This window comes from Myotis brandtii, unplaced genomic scaffold (assembly GCF_000412655.1).
Source record: "Myotis brandtii unplaced genomic scaffold, ASM41265v1 scaffold18, whole genome shotgun sequence".
NCBI lineage: Eukaryota > Metazoa > Chordata > Mammalia > Chiroptera > Vespertilionidae > Myotis > Myotis brandtii.
The window spans coordinates 13113718-13134928 of record NW_005356674.1 but is presented as its reverse complement, the minus strand read 5'-3'; the positions used below and the strand labels follow the sequence as shown (position 1 = coordinate 13134928).

Below are 21211 nucleotides of genomic sequence, written 5' to 3'. Positions count from 1 at the left end.
ATATGTATATTTTTAAAATTTGTACATGTTTTTAGATTCAACAGATGATTTCAGCCTATCAAAAAAAACTACTCCTGACTGGTATAAACCTTATAATTCGTCATTATTGGTGATTTTTATTTTTGTGTGTTAAGGGATTGGACAAGAGGCTACTGACATTTGTGAACCTGGAATCACTTTAATATGTAATGACTGAGACTCTCTATACTACTAATGGTCCTGTCAAAGGGATGTTAGATTTCATATAAAGGTCTAGGATAAATTTGAAAACCATCCTGAGAGGCTCCCTGAACTAAGCACGACCCAGAGACCAAGCACCTGCATTTAAGAAATACACACGTGCCACTTAACCAGGGGGTAAGTTCTGAGAAAAGTGGCATTGTGCGAACATCAGACTGCACTTACACAAACCCAGAGGGTTAAACACACAGGCTATGTGCTACAGCCACTGCTCCTAGGCTATAAGCCTGTACAGCATGTTGTTGTACAAGCAACACAAGATTAAGTCAAGCACAAGAGAAAATGATGCAATCGATCAAGAAACACAGTGAGCACGGCACAGTTTTACAGCAAACTTTTTTTATGAGTAGAAGGAGTACATTCAAAAATAATAAAAAGTATAGTAAATACATAAACCAGTAGTATAGTCATTTATTACCCAGTATATAGCTGTATATAAGTGTATGTGCCATACTTCTATATGACTGGCAGTGCAATAGGTTTGTTAATACCAGCATCACCACAAACATGTGAGCAATGTTTCCAATATGACCTGATGGCTACAATGTCACTAGGCAATAGGAAGTTTTCAGCTCCATTATAATCCTGTGGACTACCATTATATATACAGTCCATTGTTGACCAGGGCATCATTACAGGGTGTGTGACTGGAAAGGGTCCTAAAGGGCCAGGAAGTAGTGATTTCTTCCCATATGTATTTTCTTGACAAGGATCTTTTAAATTATTCTAGAGCCAAAATTCCAGGTGTATGGCTAGCTGGAAAGGAGGAGGAACAGAAACATGTACGCAGTATTTCCGTATTCTTACAATGCCAGGGCTTCTCCACAGCGATTCTAAAATAGCAAACTGGGGGGCCCCTCTTCCTAGGAACCCAGGCCCAGCAGAGCCAATCAATCTATGCTCCTATGGGTCTCAAACTCTCCGGAGAAGAGGTTTCCCCTTTTCTTTTTTCTGCTGCTTCTTCAAATGTTTCTTATTTGTACTAAGTAGCAAATTAAACCTGTGGGGGAAAACAAGACTCCATTTCTAACCTCAAGAAATATGTAATCTCAAAAAAAGAAATATGTAATCTCTTCTAGACCATTCCCTTCTCAGTTTTTTCCTTTAGTCTCTCTCATGAGCTCAATGCAGATCTTTCAAAGGCCTCTATCGGTTAAGATAAACACTCCTATTTCAGCACTTCTTTCCCTTATTTAAGGGAAAAGAGGGAGAGACTGCTCCTCAGGTTACTACCAACACCTATACATTCACAGCAAGTCACAATCGCTGAAGGGCTTTCATCCCCCATCCCAGCAAACCGGCGTACCTCCCTTCCCCTGACCCCATCACTGAAAGTAAGCCCCCAGTTACAGACAGGCTTTTCTCTCTTCCTCGGGTGTGCTGGGGCAGGGACAGGATTGGAAATCACTGCTATCCATGACGTAAGGTTTAGGTGAAAGGGAATTATGATGAAAAATTATAAACAAATTTATATCTTAGGTCATAATGAATCTTATACATAGTGTCTTGTTCAGTAGCGGTTTTGTATTCATCTGATGCTGAGAGCATCTATCACACTTCTGTATCTCCACACAATCTAATTCAGTGCTATGCAAACAGACATAAATGCTCAGGGCCATTATAGTGAGAGTAAATTTTTTCAAATCTTTTTTTTCTGATGGTGGCTGTTACTCTAATATTTTACTGCAAAAGTAACTTACTAATCTGTCTATCATGCAGCAACTCCTAAGACTTTACCAGCAAATGCTTCAACTAGTATTGCAAAACATCCAAACACTGATTCCACTTTCTCATATTGTAGATCTGATCTAAATTCTTAGACTGGGTATGCTGTATATTTTCTTAAGATTAAGCCTATATTGAAAATCTTAGTTCTGGCCGGTGGCTCAGTTGGTGGGAGCGTGTCCCATACACCAAAAGGTTGTGGGGGTTCGATCTCTGGTTTGAACGCATATGGGAGGCAACAGATCAATGTGGTTTCTTTGTTCTTTAATATATTTTTATTGATTTCAGAAAGGAAGGGAGAGGAAGGAGAGAGAGATAGAAACATCAATGATGAGAATCATTGATCAGCTTCCTCCTGCACACCCCCAACTGTGGATCAAGCCAGAAACCTAGGCATGTGCCCTGACCAGAATCGAACTGTGATGCCCTGGTTCATAGGTCAATGCTCAACCACTGAGCAACACAGGCCGGGCTCAATGTTGTTTCATTTTTTTCCTCTCCCTCTCCCTTCCTCTCTTTCTAAAAAACAATAAAAACATATCCTTGAGTGAGGATTAAAAAAGGAAAGAAAAAACACAAAACTTTAAGAAAAATTTACATAAAATAACCAATTGCCTTTTTTTAACGAATGAAAGATTAAACCTGATTTCATATGTGTTTTAATCACTTCAACTTGACAATTTCTCAGTGACATATCAAAATCTACACAAATACTTCTAATCAACCACTTACTGGATTCAGTAATAATTCAAACTTTGTAGGCATCTCCATGAATGGAGAAGAGGAATGAGGTAAGGGAAAGAGAAAAGTGGTGCTCCTGTAATCACAGCTCTCCCAGGAGGAGCTCCAGACAACCCCCACCTGCCTCCACCACATACTTATTCACGCTGCTCTTCCTTCTGTTCTGTGGGTTTTCTAAACCTAAAGATGTGTACATGTATTCTTTTCTTCTTTTTTGTTAATCCTCACCCGAGGATATTTTTCCACTGATTTTTAGGGAGAGTGCAAGAGAGACGGAAAGATACAGAGAAAATTTGATGTCAGAGACATCATCCATTGGTTGCCTCCTGCATGAGCCCCAACCAGGGCCCGGGCTGGGAAGGAGCCTGCAATGGAGGTACGTGCCCTTGACCGGAATTGAATCCGGGACCCTTTGGCCCACAGGCTGACACTCTATCCACTGAGCCAAACCGGCTAGGGCTATATATGTGTTCTTGTTGGGCACACGAATAAAACAAAAACAATCAGAGTTTAAATAACTTAGTCTGTTGGTGACCAACACCATAACTGAGTGTGATAAACGTTGTAAAGGATGTGTACTCAGTGCCACGGGACAGCTTCACCATTTAAGAGCCAGACCACAGGCAAGTGTCTAAGAAAAGGTAAACTAGAGTTGTCCAGAATATCATAAATCAGGCTTTCTACTGCTGCTTCATTATTTAGTAAAGTGAATACACAATATATTGGACACATACGACTTTACCATAATTACTAAGATTCATTTCAAAGTCAAATATAAATTACTTGAAGTTTTTTGTATCTTGATTGTTTTATATTATTGGTGTTGTTTCCCTTTGAGCAAATCACTATGTTATGTCTGCACTGAAATTTTCTCCCCTCAAGAAATTTGAGTAACATGTAAATTTTCTATAATGGATAGAGTCCCTTTCTAAACTTATTATCCGCTCAGAACGGGAAAATATCATGACAAACTGCCCTTCAGTAAGAAAAACTTCCCTTGTGTAAAAAATGTAATTTCTTATCAATGCAACCCCAAACCTGATGTACTGCTTTAAGGTATGCTGCATTACATCTCATTTTATGTAATTTCTAGAGCATAAGAAACAAATTAAAAGAGTTTTAGTAACTGAAGTTCCCAATACACACCTCAGAATGATGATTATCACTACTCCAATGTGTTTATTAGCCTTCTCACCTGTCCATGGCCTACATGTCCCCTTCAGTCCAAACATTTCCGCTATCAAAATGAAGAATTATGGCAAAATTATTACTCCTCAAAAGCACCCACCAAATCAAGGAAACTGGAATTCACCCTCTCTAGGTATTCATATCACACAGACTTGGGCCTTTACATTGTGTAGGTCAATCTTTAACTCTCACAGAATCCCAATGGGAAGTTGACTCCCAGACAACTGAGGGTCCCTCATGGTCCCCCTGAGCTCTCACTTGCTGCTCCTGCTCCGAAGAGGCAGAGCATCCTGGCAGACGCAGGCCACCTTCACTGCAGGTGGACAGTCCAGAAGAAGCGACTACAAAGACAACTGAGAAGTTAGGTTTTTGTGGACTTTGAACACTCCATGTGCATTACAGAGCATTCATACTTGAACCCACGCATCCTGTCCAGGGCTATTCACTTCCCCTCACAGGGTCAGACACAAATTCTGGGTAGCATGTCTATAATTTTTCAAAACTTCTAGATATAACAGATATAGACATCCTATATAATAAAAGCCTAATATGCTAAGTGTCCAGTCGTCCGTTCAACCAATCAAAGCGTAATATGCTAATGATATGCTAAGGTTGCTCAATCGCTCGCTATGACATGCACTGACCACCAGGGGGCAGATGTTCCAACTGGTAGGTTAGCTTGCTGCTGGGGTCGAGGACTGAGTGAGATGGGTCGGACATGCCCTGGAGCCCTCCTGCAGTCTCTCCCCAGCTGGCCAATCTCCCTCATCCCTCCCCAGCCCCGATCGTGCACCGGTGGGGTCCCTCAGCCTGGCCTGCGCCTTCTCACAATCCGGGACCCCTCTGGGGATGTCGGAGAGCCAGTTTCAGCCCGATCCCGCAGGCCAGGCCAAGGGACCCCACTGGTGCATGAATTCATGCACTGGGCCTCTAGTTTAGACATAATAGGTATGATGACATAGATTATATCCAGATATATAACAGAAATGCTATAAAGAAATGTCAGTGAATATGTTTGTAAAGAAAAAAGAAGATGTTTACAGAGTATTTCTGTAATCTCTATGCCTATAAATTGGAAATTTTATGGGCAATATACTTCAAGTATTGGCCAACCATGTGGTATATCACTCTTCTGCTTAAAACTCTCCAGTGGCTTTGTACTGAAATTAACAAACAGCCTCTGCCTACCTCATCTCCTCCCACCTCATCCCCTCGCACAACATCCAGTCTCCTGAGATGCCCTTCTCAAGGCAGAGTCCTTGTCATCATTCACGCATCTCCCAGAAGAGCACCTACCAATGCCCCGACCTGCCCAGTCACTTGCTCGCTCTGCCATTTCCCCATTTTAATTTCTTTGTATTGCTATCTGAAATTACTTTTGCACTTTTCTTATTGTCCCTCCTTCTATATGAATGTGAGCTCTACGAGAACAGGGACATCACTGTCTTTTTCACTACCTTCAGTACCTGGCACAATAGGAAATGCACAATAACTATTAGAATATGGTGAGGAACAGCTGGTTACAGCTAAACCTTAAGTCTCAGGGCCACACAACGAGACAAACCAGGGCAGGCATAGACCAAAGTATTGGCAGTATTGTCAGTGATTTGGATTGCTCAGCCTGGTCACGGAGAAACAGGAGGCAGAAAACACAGGTGGGGCAGGTAGGAGAGACTGTCCCGCCCACCCCAGCTGAGTCACTGATAACCCTGCCAGGCCTCGATGCACTTGTAAAACTAGTAATAAGATTTAACTGGAACAAAAAACTGTTATTAATACAGACAACTGTCATGATGTAAGTGTGTCTTCAGTATGCTACGTATTTTAAAAACCCATTCAAGGAACATAATTACTAATCTACTGGGCTTGCTAAATACCTGTTGAGGAATGAATCATACCTTCAAAGTTTAAACCCATAATAATTCACATATAGGGTCTAGGTACATGCAATTGTATCTCTTCTAGAAACGCCAGTGTCACAAACTGCTTTCTGGTTTTAGTGAGCATGTATGTCCAGAAGAAATTCCTGCAAAACGTCACCCACCTGGCTAATCATTTTTTTCCTGAAGAAACAGGAAGGGAAGGGAACCACCAGGGTGGGAGAAGGCCAGGAATGCAAGAGTGAAGCAACCGATTTCAAACAGAAAGGAAAATGCAAATTAAGCCTGCAGTAACATCATTAGGTATCCTGAGATTTGACTTATTATCCCATCAAACAACAAGACAGCATTTCTTTTTATGCACCTCCAGGTCCAATGACAGTCAGTGAGCGTTATCCTCCTCAAGCCTTGCACGACATTAGGGGCCTGTCGGATACCAGAGAAGCTTCAGAACCGAAGATGACTGACTGCTCTGGCTCACTACCAGGTGGGGAAGTTTAAAGCAGGATTTAAATGAGAAGTGGATTAAATGTAGAAAGGGTACAGGGTGGCTCTGGAAAAAGAATAAGAGAAGCAAAGTACCAGTCATCTGACAACAGATGGGGACAACTGAGAAAAATTCACTTATCTGTAATAGTAAAAGCATAATACGCTAATTAGACCGGAAGTCCTTCCAGACGACCTTCTGGATGAAGCCAGGGCTGCGAGGGAAGCCTGGGTCCTGGCAGCTGGGGGAAGGAAGGCCTACTCTTGCACGAATTTTGTGCATTGGGCCTCTAGTACACTTCATAATAAACAGGACACAGACAGAGAAGTAGGCATCCAGTCTACCCTAGCTACAAGTATCCATTATAGAAAATAATTTGGGCTCCAAGATCTTAATAGCTTTTTACTTTTTTTCTCAATCATGTATTTTAACTTGCAGGTACTACAATATAGAACTTCCTCCCAATATATATATAAATGTCAAAAGTTACAGTAAAATGTAATAGAAATCTCTACATCTACATAGAATCCAGTAGTGTGGCCAGACAGAATGGAAACCAATTTCAAATTTCAGTTCTAGTAAGAATTATGTCCTCAACATAGGATTTATTTTGTCAATGTGTTTACTATGTAATAGGCACACTTCAGATGTGAAAATATCTCAGGATACTAAGCTACAAAGAAGAAATATTTTCTTTTTTTGTGGTGGTGGGGGGGTGGGGGTTACCAGTCTAGTTGAAGAATGAAGCTATGCTTTCTGAGGACTTGCATAGAGTTACTCAAAAAAGGACAAAGGCCAAAGCTTCGGTTCTGAAGCTTCTCTGGTATCCGACAGGCCCCTAATGTAGTCCAAGGCCAAACATGACATTGCTCTCTTACTGCCATCCTCTGCTCCCACATTACTACAATCACCTAACATACATTTGTTCTGAAATATTTACTTAGGTTAGAGAAAAGTTACCCATAATGTTTATAAAAAACCCTCTGAGTGCTTGTTATAAAACTAATGTTTTCTTTTAGAATCTTCACCAATTCAACCATTTCTTTGTCTTTAGGATAAATGTGTCCTAGCAAAGTCTGCTAAGAAATAACATTTTATAAAGCCAATTCCAATAAATTACTTTTAAAAAACTGAGATGTATTCCCATAGAGCAGCGGTTCTCAACCTGTGGGTCACGACCCCTTTGGGGGTCGAACGACCCTTCACAGGGGTCGCCTAAGACCATCGAAAAACACATATATAATTACATATTGTTTTTGTGATTAATCACTATGCTTTAATTATGTTCAATTTGTAACAATGAAATTGGGGGTCCCACAACATGAGGAACTGTATTAAAGGGTCACAGCATTAGGAAGGTTGAGAACCACTGCCATAGAGGAAGAGTGTATGAGTGGCGGAAGGAGAAATTTTAAGTTACTTGGGAAGCAAAGTCCCTGTGCAGACAAAACACTTGTGGTTCCACATGTTATCATTTGACTCCCTCAGACACTTTTGTGATTCCAACTAATACTCTCTGAACTAGAAGAATCTCTCTCCAATCCTAAAAAGTTCTTCATTCTAACCTCAATGCTTCAGAACTCTGCTGTCCCTTTACCAGACTGAGACACTACTTGCGCCAAGTGACACAAACTACTGGTTGCCTCTCTCCCCCAGTGACCTACAGCATCAGGATTCAAGTTTGAAACTTCATGTTATAGCCCTAGCCTGTTTGGCTCAGTGGACAGAGCGTCGGCCTGCGGACTGAAGGGTCCCGGGTTTGATTCTGGTCAAGGGCATATGCCTGGGGTTGCAGGCTCGGTCCAATGTGCAAGAGGCAGCCAATCAATGATTCCCTCTCATCATTAATGTTTCTCTCTCTCTTCCTCTCCCTCTCTGAAATCAATAAAAATATATTTAAAAAAAGAAAAGAAACTTCATGTTATACAAAAATGACTTCTTTTTGCCATCATTTCAATTTAGAAATCTGTCAAAGTTATTTGACTAAGAGATGCCATAAATAATTTCTCCTCCAAATATTTACTTACTTAAAGGCATACTAGAAGATAACTTCGAGTTGTTTGAAAATGTCAAAAATATCAATCAACCCAAAGAACCCACTTTCAAAGAAAGTTAGTGTCAATAAAATATACATTTTTGAGACAAAAAATGTAGTGCCTTGACTGATAACTTCTGTGAAGTGAATAAAAAGATACCAGCTCACATCACTTATACCCAAAGCCCTCTCCCAATTTGAATGGGAATCTGGTGTCTGAATTTTTATACATAAGCTGCTGTGTACACATATTGCTCTGATGCAGTACTAAAATAAATATTTACAATGTAGGACATTTTCTTATATGAAACTGTTAACCACATTCAATAATAATTCTAGGTATTGTATTGCCCCCAACTTAGTGCTATAATTTACAAGTTTGTGTCTTAAGAAGATAAACCTTGCTGAATTATCAAATCAGCAAGACAAGAGTACCTGGGATAACCTGAAACAAATTAATAAAACATGATTGGTAGATTGGAAAGACGATGCTCATACATATAATGCTTTAGGAGTTTCAGGTACATTTGATGTGAAGTATTAACATAATTGCCAATCTTGAAAGGATAAAAACATTGACTATGATGAATAACTTAAATTGTGTTAAAAGTAAACACATGTACCCACAAATGTCAATCCAAAGCAAAGCATGTGATGAATTTTAAGGATGGCACCAGCAATTTACTGATTTTTCAGTTTACCCACACCCTAGTATTTTTAAAATATATTTTATTGATTTTTTACAGAGAGGAAGGAAGAGGGATTGAGAGTTTGAAACATCAATGAGAGAAACATCGATCAGCTGCCTCCTGCACACCTCTCACTGGAGATGTGCCCGCAACCAAGGTACATGCCTTTGACCGGAATCGAACCCAGGACTTCTCAGTCCGCAGGCCGACGCTCTATCCACTGAGCTAAACCGGTCAGGGCCACCCTAGTGTTTTTTAAACTAAGCCCTGCAAAAGGTGTACTAGTAATATATGAACCTGACACCACTGATTTAGGGTACCCACACTACAATGTTAGTCATAAGATCACCAACAGCTTGATTCTAGTAAAGCAGAAGTTAACTTTTTCTGGTGGAAGGAAAACAGAGGAAACCAATTAAAAAATTGAGAATCCATTAAAAATAATAGGGCCTCTCCCAAGATAAATTATGTTTATTTATATATACACACACACATACATACACACACACACACACACACACACACATAATTATATACACAAGAAATTTTGTCCTACCGTGTAAAATTCAAACATTAAATCCCTTATTTGAATAAACACAATGAAATCTTCTAATTGGGTCACACACACATACATACACACACACACACACACACACAATTATATACACAAGAAATTTTGTGTAAAATTCAAACATTAAATCCCGTATTTGAATAAACACAATGAAATCTTCTAATTGGGCAGGGTAAACACCTTTTCTTTCTGAAAATCCTCCCCTCTTGTATCTCCTCTACAGTGGATCTGTCTCATGATGGTCAACAAATTAGAAGGTGTAGAATCCAATGGTTGCTCACTCATCTTCCTTTTTCCAGCTCCCTGCATTATTTCAGAGTTCATGATCCTCAACTGCAAACACTTGCCACTCACTGTTTTCTGACAACAACTCTGATTTTCCTTCTCTCTGTCTCCTTTGCTGGTGTCTCCTTTAGATCACATAACCTCTAAATCAGGGGTCCTCAAACTTTTTAAACAGGGGGCCAGTTCACTGTCCCTCAGACCGTTGGAGGGCCGGACTATAGTTTTAAAAAAAAACTATGAACAAATTCCTATGCACACTGCACATATCTTATTTTGAAGTAAAAAAACAAAACGGGAACAAATACAATATTTGTATTTGCATGTGGCCCGCGGGCCGTAGTTTGAGGACCCCTGCTCTAAATGCTAGATGTCCAGGTCTCCATCCTGGCCCTCTTCTCTCTACACGTTTGCTCTCTAGGTGAGCTAGAGGCATTCCCAGACATTCAAAAGCCTCTATGAATTGATGTCTCCCAAATGTATGTGTATCTCCAGCTTTTATTTATCTCGAGTTCAAAATATTCCTCCAAGCTCCAACTACCTATTATCTCTGACTTCTATCTGACACCTTCATTTAGATGCCTCATTAGAGCATTTGTCTCAAATCTAACATACCCCGAAAGGACTCACCCAAACACACAGACACACACAGAGGCCGTATTCCAATTTTCTTCCCTTCAGCAAAATGTCACCATCATCTACATAACTGCTAAAACCAGGGAAACTCAGAGCCATTCTGGGTCTTTCATCTTCCACATGCAATCCCTAACAGGTCCAAGTGTTCTAACCTCATCTCCACTGCCACCACCTAATCCTAGCTACCATCACCAGTTACCTGGAATAGAGCAATACCCTCCTTTCTGGTCTCTCTTCTTTTACTTCTGCCTTCCTCCCAGCTACTTTCCACACAGCACGGAGGAGGAAAAGACATTGCAATCATTACTGAAATTTCACTTCCTCGCTTTAAAACCTTGAATGGCTTCCCACTGAAAGAAATGGGATGCATGCAACCCAAACTCGCTACCATAGCTCACATGGCCCTGCATCACGTGGCTCTCCCCTCCTCAGGGCCTGTATCTGTGCTTCCCTCCATCGGCAATGTTCTTCCTACTCTTCACAAAGCTCTTCTTCCTCCTCATTTTTCAGGTCTTTGCCTAATGTTTTAAGCCTTCTCTACAGCCCCCCCCCCCCCCCCCTGCAAATATTCTCCATCACTGTACTGTTAATTGCTCTCCAATTAGCCACCACAACTTGTAGTTACTAACCCTGCTTACTTGGTTGCTGTCTGTACTGCCTACCAAATTCCAGTTCCACAAGCCAGGAGCCAGGTCTGTTGTAGTCACACGGAGCAGTGTGCAGTACACACCACTCCAATATTTCAAATAAATATGACCTGATTTACTCATGTACAACACTGCTTTTCTGACCTTTTGAGCTGTATCCTATTTAAAACTTTTCTCTTAGTAAGAACATCCCAAGCTGAGTTTTGTCTTCTGCAATTTGAAAATGTACTTCAAATCTTTTTCTATTGAACATATAGGATCCATCACACATCGATTTTCCATCTATCAATTTAAACGGATATAAACACCTAATGTCCTGGTCGTCCACATAATGGTCATCATTTCAGTGCTGGCAGACCCTACAGGACCTCTCCATTGATTATCACTATTTGATGAGGTGGGGGAGTTAGTGGGTCTGGGAAGGCAGGGCTGTAGGGCCGGCAGGCAGCCTGGTCTGGTTGTGGGGCCATGAGCAAAAATGTGGCCTCCGTCCTCAGACTGCCCTGTAATGGTCATCATTTCAGTGCTGGCAGACCCTACAGGACCTCTCCATTGATTATCACTATTTGATGAGGTGGGGGAGTTAGTGGGCCTGGGAAGGCAGTGCTGTAGGGCCGACAGGCAGCCTGGTCTGGTTGTGGGGCCATGAGCAAAAATGTGGTCTCCGTCTTCAGACTGCCCTGGCTGAGCAGGGGTCCTGTGCGGATGCACAGAGCTCAGGGCTCCTGGGTGGGCCACACCCTCGCCTGAGCATTACGGTGCTGCCCGTGTGGCAGTGCTCGCCAATTCAAGCAATAGAGAAGGGGGTCCTGAACCGTCCAGCCCAGGCTAGAAACCATCACAGCTTCTGGCAACTGGACGTACAGACCCAGGTGGTGGGGTGATTCGGTGCTGACAGTGTGCCCACCCGCTGAGTGTCAGTACTGATGTCCTGGCGGACCTGATGTGAAATCTTTTCAATGACAAAACTTATAAATGATTTGGTAAGATTATTTCTGTAAACTTTTTAAAAAAGTACTAAAAACAAAGGTTCAAGCTGCCAAACTTTTTAAAAAATAAAACGAAATTTAGTGCCACGGACCTGATGTGAAATCTTTTCAATGACAAAACTTATGAATGATTTGGTAAGATTATTTCTGTACTTAAATTTTTTTTAAAAGTACTAAAAACAAAGGTTCAAGCTGCCAAACTTTTTAAAAAATAAAACGAAATTTAGTGCCAACACAAGTCACTACAGACAAGTCAGACGTGAGCCGTGGCACATGCACTGCTGGAGGCCAGGTGAGAGCTGGATCACACCCATACCAGCCCCTTTATGCTGTCCTGGCACTTCACTCTATCTCATCAGGCCTTTAAAAGCAGACAGAATTCAGGCTGTGACTACTTTGTTAATTAAAGTATGTGTGAACCGTATGCTGCCCCAGGTAGCATAACCAGTGTTGATTATGTCCTGCAAAGGAAAACAATGGTTTTGCAGGACTTGCCTGACTCGGCAGACATCACCTTGGCCTTCTGCAGGTTCCCCATCTACGTACTGTGGCATGGACTCCACAAAGCCATCCGTATCCCTCACATGTATGTTCCTGGATTACGGTCCTCAAGCAAGAGCTTTGAGCTTCTTCGCCTATAGCGCAGGTTCCCGGAGGATTGGAAGCATATTCTGACACCAGTTACTAGGTCTTTTGTTTCACTTCAGAGCATGGCTGCCTACGAGGCTGAGTAAGAATGGGCTTATTATGAAACCCTGTTTCACTCCACTGATGATGGGGAATGTGTCAGACGTCTCAGGCGGGTGCCAGCATCTCTAACGTAACCGACTATCTGGAAGAGCTTTAGGATTTTAGGAACCCGTCTCTAGGGAGACCAATTTCCTTAGCACCCTGAAACCCACACTCGCTTGTTGGCCAACAGTAATGTTATAAAGTCAAAACATGGGAATCAAAGGTATTGATATTTTCTTTATGCATCTTCTCAATCTCGCCTGCAGTGCGATCGCACTACAGTCCCGAGCTGCTGTGTGATTCCGGGAAGGTGAAAATTGCCCAAACTGCCCGGGTGCCAACCCAGCAAGACTGCCCGCAATGGACAGCTGTAAAACGCCACAGCGGTTTCCCCGGCTCTTTCCATTACTTTCTGAAGAGTAAGAAAGTTCCATTAAACCATCAGACCTGAATTGGGTGTCTGTGTTGGTGTTTTAATTTAACAAATATATATTGTTTCAGGTGAGAGCTGGATCACACCCATACCAGCCCCTTTATGCTGTCCTGGCACTTCACTCTATCTCATCAGGCCTTTAAAAGCAGACAGAATTCAGGCTGTGACTACTTTGTTAATTAAAGTATGTGTGAACCGTATGCTGCCCCAGGTAGCATAACCAGTGTTGATTATGTCCTGCAAAGGAAAACAATGGTTTTGCAGGACTTGCCTGACTCGGCAGACATCACCTTGGCCTTCTGCAGGTTCCCCATCTACGTACTGTGGCATGGACTCCACAAAGCCATCCGTATCCCTCACATGTATGTTCCTGGATTACGGTCCTCAAGCAAGAGCTTTGAGCTTCTTCGCCTATAGCGCAGGTTCCCAGAGGATTGGAAGCATATTCTGACACCAGTTACTAGGTCTTTTGTTTCACTTCAGAGCATGGCTGCCTACGAGGCTGAGTAAGAATGGGCTTATTATGAAACCCTGTTTCACTCCACTGATGATGGGGAATGTGTCAGACGTCTCAGGCGGGTGCCAGCATCTCTAACGTAACCGACTATCTGGAAGAGCTTTAGGATTTTAGGAACCCGTCTCTAGGGAGACCAATTTCCTTAGCACCCTGAAACCCACACTCGCTTGTTGGCCAACAGTAATGTTATAAAGTCAAAACATGGGAATCAAAGGTATTGATATTTTCTTTATGCATCTTCTCAATCTCGCCTGCAGTGCGATCGCACTACAGTCCCGAGCTGCTGTGTGATTCCGGGAAGGTGAAAATTGCCCAAACTGCCCGGGTGCCAACCCAGCAAGACTGCCCGCAATGGACAGCTGTAAAACGCCACAGCGGTTTCCCCGGCTCTTTCCATTACTTTCTGAAGAGTAAGAAAGTTCCATTAAACCATCAGACCTGAATTGGGTGTCTGTGTTGGTGTTTTAATTTAACAAATATATATTGTTTATTCTTTCTTGTAGGGATGCAAGACATAATCCTTGCTCTCAAGGAACTTAGCGTCTACTGGGGAAGAACAAACCAAATCAAACTGGGGGCAGGCGCTGCTGCTTTCAGTTCTATACAAGTGGCTGGAGCGTTGCTCAGGCCAAAGTGCTTCCTCTCGGAAACTGACCCTATCGTCAACTTCAGGTTCTCCCCAGCGTGTGACCTCAGTTCCATATTCTATCAGCTTCTCTACAGTTGTGTTTTTAAAACATCACATCTCCCTGTTTCACTCCTGTCCTCTACTTGCTGCTGCTTCTCAGCCTACAAAGCATGCTCTTCACTTTACATTTAATCCTCTTGAATTATTTTTTAGGCAACCTAGTAGCTCTCCCCGACTTTGCTCCCTTTTCCTCCAGTCCTCTTTATTTCCCCATCCTTCCTTTGTAGACCCCCCTCCAAGCACAGTTCTCAATCCTCCTCTTCCCCAGCAGAAAGTTCAACTATCACCCAAACTTTCAAATCTAATGTGGATGCCCAAAGCCAGCTGCAGCCTCAGCGCCCTGCCGGCTCCCCTCAGATTCAATGCGTGTCAGCCTAACACACGGAAGCATCAGGATGCAGCTCGCTTCCAAACGGTTCTGCAAAATACAGGGATAAGGGAGTGAGAAGCCAACATGGGGGCGTCCTCACAGCTGATGATCGGGGTGAAGGATGGCTGGGTCCTTGTTTTATTCTTTCAACTCTTCTGTAGCTTTGAACGTTTCCAACTGAAAAAGTTGGGGAGGGGTGTGTGGGATCAGAATCAAAGAAAGAAATCAGGGTCCCTGTGCCTTTTGGGGAGTTTAATTTGTCTGATCAAATCTAAAAGTAGGCCTGAGAGTTCATTGACTGATTGCTAATAAACTTAAATATGTGGCAGCAATATGCTAAGCACTATACCTGTATACGCTCAACAAAGCACATAATTGAACCTGGGGAGGATGATCCAACCTGCCGCCTCCCTCAAGCCAGTTCCTCTTCCCACCTTATTCCTTCTGTTAACAATACCACCCGTCTTCCCAAAGACCCTCGGTCCCCTTCCTAGGGCTCCATATCTAAGCCAGTGGCCACATTCTCCAGATTCTACTGCTTTCCTCATGTCTCTCTCCTCTCCACACCGATGGTGTCACCTGTCCCCAAGGTCCTCTTGGCCTTCCACCTGAACTATGGCAGCAATCTCCAAGTCTCCTGTTCCCACCAAGCTCCACTCAACCCCTGCTCTGTCTCAGCTCTAACTGGATTACGTTTAGAGCTTCAGAGATTCCCCAGTGTCTATAAAGTGACACTCAAAGCCTCAGCCTGACATCAAGGAACAAGTCTGATCTCTTACTGTTTATCCTCCCACTCTTCCTTGCTCCCCAGCCACGGGTTTCTTCACTACTGCCCATGAGTGCCCTCTGCCTTTCCTCTGCTACATCTCTGCTTACACTTCCCTCCACTACACATGCCCCTTAGTCTTCCCCACCTTCTTCTCATCTCCGTGAGGCTTAACCTTCCATCGACAACTCTCACACACTATTCACAGTCAGTCAGTGAGTGCATTTCTTCCCACCTCACTAGATGATGAACTCCCTGAAGGAGGTGATTTTTCACGTAGAACAGGCACTCATGGTTTGTGACAGAAATTTAACATTAACATTTTTATAAGAACCCCTAAAAACCGATGTCGCCTCGTAAGCCATGAGCATTTTCCCTCAAAATACTGATGACATTTTTACAGCAGTATCTTTTTTTTTAACCTTTAAAAAATTCTGGTAAAATATGTAACATAAAGTTTGCCACTTTAACCATAAAATTCAGTGCCACTCATGACATTCACAACGTTGTGCAACCATCACCACCATTTGTTTCCAGACAGAAACTCTGTACCTATTAAGAAATATCTCCCCATTCTCTCCTTCCCAGCTCCTGGAAACCTCTAATCTTTCTGTCTCTAGGAACTTGATTATTTTAGAAATTTCATGTAAGTAGAATCATACGATATTTGTCCTTTTGTGCCTGGCTTATTTCAGTTAGTGTAACATTTTCAAGGTTCATCTATGCTGTAGCATGTATAGGAACTTCATTACTTTATATGGCTGAATATTCCCTTGTTTGTATAGTCTGCATTTTGTTTATCCATTCCACTCATCTGTTGGTAGATATTTGGGTTGTTTCTTCTTTTGGGCTGTTATGAATAAAACCACTACAAACACTGACAAGTATCTGTTTGAGTCCCTGTTTTCAAACCTTTGGGGTATACACCTGGGAATAGAATTGCTGGGTCATTTTGAGGAACAGGAGCAGTACAGCTTTACAATCCAGAAACATGGTCATTTGGTGAACACGAGAGTGCCTACTCATTTAGTAAGCAATTCATTTCTGGATAGATTTCCTTCCTTCCTTCCTTCCTACCCACTCAGGCCCCAGGCAATGATCTAATTTCCAGCCACTTGACCCTGGTTTGGGTGCTATTTTGATTGTGCTGACACTCTAGTCTCCTAGTTCTCACTATTTTTCAACACTGTCTCTGCACATAAAGGCAAGCACAGTGCAGTGGTAGCTATCCAAATAACAATTAGAACAAAATAAACATGCAGACGATGAAGTCACCTCGATATCCTTAATGCATTTAGTAGCATCAAATGAATAAAAGTTACATAAAAGGACATTTTTCAGCAAGTGAGATGACCTAGGATTTTGTAAAGGATGACTTCTGTAGAACCCATTTTTTTACAGTAAACAACCATTTAAAACATGCTAAACTCGGACGAGGCATACGCCTTTACTGCTGCAAGGAATCTCTTTTCATTCCAAGGTGAGCAGCCTGGGACTTCTAGGGTGAAGCAAAAGTAGGTTTACAGTTGTGAGTACGGGAAACAAAGTTGATTCTTGTATTATTACTTATTTATTATTGTATTATTTTCCATACAAACAACTGTAAACCTGTGTTGCCCCACCCTGGGCTATTACCACTAATTTCAGGAGGATGTGCAAAACCAGAAACGTACAACAATGTCAATTCACAGAAACTATCCAGAAAGATACACACCACGCGCTAACGAGGAGCCTCTCTGTGCAAGGGACAGGATCAGATGAAGTCATGAAGGAATCTTTCACTTTTTACTCCACAATTTGTTTCAACTTTTAAAAAATGTGCATTTTTACATTATTGTGTAATGGCTTAAAATTCTATTTAAAATATAAGCAACAAAAGGCCATGTTAGTAAAAAGAAAAAGATGTCATAATAAGAAAAACTTATTCTTCTCTACCATGCTTGAAATGGTTCATGATTTCTGAAAGGCATTTTATCCTAAAATCTGAATTTTTAGGTTTCAAGTCACTACATGAGTAGTTGACTCATAATAAAAAGACATCCACTAAGTAAAATCTGAAGTTTAAAGGACCTGGGTTAAATACATCATTTATTATGTGCAGACATATTGTCTACAGACATTTATGTCTACAGATTAGTTAGATAGCTATAACTGGTCAATTTAGCAAAGCTTGAGCCCTAAGCTATAAATAACAGCTGCAAAACTGACCCTAACGGCCCAGAGTTCGCCAGCTACCGAAAAGGCATAATTTTACCATCCACGATACGGCATGCTTTAGGAAATCATTACAGCAGTTAATACTTTTTCCCCTACAGGAATAGAGCCAGAATGCAGGAGGAAAAGCCTAACCAAATGCAGGATACATGAGCTGGGAGACTTAGCTGTATACACACATGTAACCAAATAGTTCAGAGATAACAAAGAATTTGATTTATATGGCAATATAAACCAATTTTAAAATATTCCCTTAAAATCTACTTAACATGATATACAACACTGAGATTTAACTTTATGTGCTCAAAATTATAACATATTTAGCAAGTGCATTTTGCACACTCGAAGCCACATATTTTTGCCAAGGGCTAAAATTAGTGAACACAAGCGGTGCATTTTCAAGAGAAGTATTTCTCACACTGATTCAACTGTTTGAGGCTACTTTGTAGCAACTACAATATTTTAATAAAGAAGTGTGTTTAAATTTAAAACTGCACACTGATTACTGATTGAAAAAAAGGCAGTTCTATAAAGGTTCAATACATAAAATACATTAATTGAAAGCCAATTATTTAACGAGTTCAAAATACAATTAATTTACAATTGACTAATTTACAATTTCATCCAAACCAAGCTCTCATGCTGAGTAACACTTAAAAATTATTAAAAAATAAACATGCATGCATTCAATGTATCATTTAATTCATACATTTTAAATGGAAGCTAACATCAAAAAGTATCCCCACACTAAATTATCCATTCCATCTCCAACAATAATGTACATTAAAATACTAAATATTTCAGGCCCAGCCCGTTTGGCTAAGTGGATAGAGCATCTACCTGTGGACTAAAAGGTCCCAGGTTAGGTTCCAGTCAAGGGCACATGCCTGAGTTTTGGGCTCCATCCCCAGTGTGGGGCATGCAGGAGGCAGCCGATCAATGATTCTCTCTCATCATTGGCATTTCTATCTCTTTCTCTCCCTGTGCCTTCCTCTCTGAAATAAATAAAAATATATTTAAAAAATAAAAAATATTAAATAATTCAATCCCATAAAGTACCAACAGAAAACAGAAAACCAAATTCATTTAAATATGTTGAATATTGGGACTACTTGATAACATTAAGTCAATACTACTAAGGCAACCAAAAGTAGAGATTGTATAAAAAACAAACAAACAAACAAAAAAGAAAAAAACAACAACCGAAAGTAGAGACTGTGATTCATATTACTTAACCAGCCCTCCTGGAAAATGTCTTCAGAAAATACAGCAGTCTTTATTCTTAAAAGTCAACATAACACACATTCTCTTGCAAAATAAAGATGCCTAATGTTTTCTTTGAAATTGAAGATTTTTGCAATGTGTAAGTATGTTGAAATTTGTCTCCCCACCACCAACCATCCAGGTTGGTGACTCACCTGACCACAGGTAATGTTTAAAGGTTTCACCTTGAAAAAGGTAATTAGGAGCTTTCCAAGGAAAGTTCTACATGATCAGCAGCACAAATCTCTCACATGTAAACTCAGTTAAAATGGTGTGAAATTAAAGTATATTTATCCTATTTCTAAAGGGTAACTAATTCCATGAAAACCTTTACATTATTTACAATTTTTAAATTTGATTGCACCTATTTGCAAGAAAGCCATAACACATTTTGATAAATGTTAGTTCTGAAACCATGCTTTAAAAACTTCATAATCTGATCAGCTACAGCTACAGCCTGAACTCACCAGAGACACGTGGAAGACACAACTACCAAACAGGAGCAACAACTAGAGCATAGACCTCGCATGGGGAATACCCATGGATTCAACACAACCAATCAAGGGGAGCTACAGGCTTCCATCTGAACGACTCCAATAAAACTAAAAAGGGAGATATGACAGCCCTAAGCTTTAACCATTTTCTCCACTTTCTCAACATCCTGAAAGGACTCTTAATAGCCAGAAAAGAAATCCTCAAGAATGACTATGTGGTTCAGTTACAAACTATATTATAAGAGCATTTCAAACTCGAAATGATTTTCCTTACAAAACAGGACAAAATTTTACCAAAGAACGTCCCACAACTGACCAACATTAACAACATACGTAACTAAAAAGGCAATTGATGATTCCATTTACTCCATTAACCACAGTTTAGAAAGTTCAGTGTTAATTAGCAAAGTATTTCATTTAGCTTTCAACCTATTTCCACATGCTTGATTCAAATTCTGTGTACGGCCACAGCATTTTCTCCTCAGTAACTTCTTCTAACCCTGTAAGTTTAGCACACTTCTAAAACTTCAACTCCCATTCCAATGCCAATCACGAGAACGGAGAATGAAGTTAAATGTTATATTTAATTTTAAACAATTGGAGTTATAGAACCGAACAATTAAGCTCCCTTAAATAAATGGCTCTATTACAATAAGTCTCCTCACTTCACTGTTTAGTAAATTCATCAAGTTTTCCACCTTGACTCACAGTAAATAACAAAATGCGTCTTCTGAACAGTGACCAACAACCCTTTGAAAACTAGTATCAAACTGTTTTGAAACTGAACATACACATACTGTGTATAGTCTGAGGGAGCCAATGTTGGACTCTATGCTCTCGTAGTAAAGAGCATGAACAACATTAAGATCGCAAAGCAATTTTCTAAGCCAACATCACCCTTAATGACATGAAAGATCCAGGATTAGACAAACGTACGCCTTCATATTCACTTTACAGCTTTGTTTTGTGTAAAAGTGTCCGCTCCGAACAAATCTATTACTTCTCTTTAACATAACACTGGGATCATCAGAGGCTCATCACCACATTATACTCAGGTAAATAAATTCCAGCTGATACTTGCTATTAGCACCGAAACAAGCATTAACCAAATAATAATAATAATAATAATAACAGAAAAAACTAAGATAAAAGTTGGAAGAATCTTCAAAAGACACAAATTTGAAAGGACGCTCACCTGCAGTTAGGAGGAGGGTCTAAAGTGATATCGGCCAGTTCCTTCTGAATCCTGCATCGGGGAGAGAGAAAAACACAAGACGCGTCAGGCGTGGGCAGGGGAACCGAACCTCCTGCCCTAAGTGGGTCCACGCCGAGGGAGGAGGAAACTGCACCCCGAAAGCTGCAGGGCCCTCATTTGGGGAAAAGCGCTTTTTGCCGGGCAGCGAGCTGGCAGCCCCGTCTCTCCCACCGCCTGCTCTGCCTGGGTTCGACCTGCCTCCACACGGAGGCCAAGGCCGCTCTGTGTCCTGGTGTCCTCCCACCAGGGAATAACCCAACAGCTCTCTGCGGAACAGTTTTCCGAACCGGACCAGAAAGTGTCCGGACGCTCATCCTTCCCCCGCACCTCCAGTCCCCGGACGGACGGACGGCCATGGGGGCCACCGCC

The 21211-nt window shown here is 41.4% G+C and overlaps 1 protein-coding gene across 1 annotated transcript in view; it reads right to left on the bottom strand.

The window, feature by feature from the left end:
• LOC102242636 (ubiquitin-conjugating enzyme E2 E1) overlaps window positions 1-21211 on the bottom strand; it is a 54149-nt gene that overhangs the window by 29268 nt on the left and 3670 nt on the right. The window contains exon 2 of the mRNA XM_005863645.2: window positions 20783-20833. Within this exon, the coding sequence (XP_005863707.1) occupies window positions 20783-20833 (51 nt within the window). The remainder of the gene's footprint in view (window positions 1-20782; window positions 20834-21211) is intronic.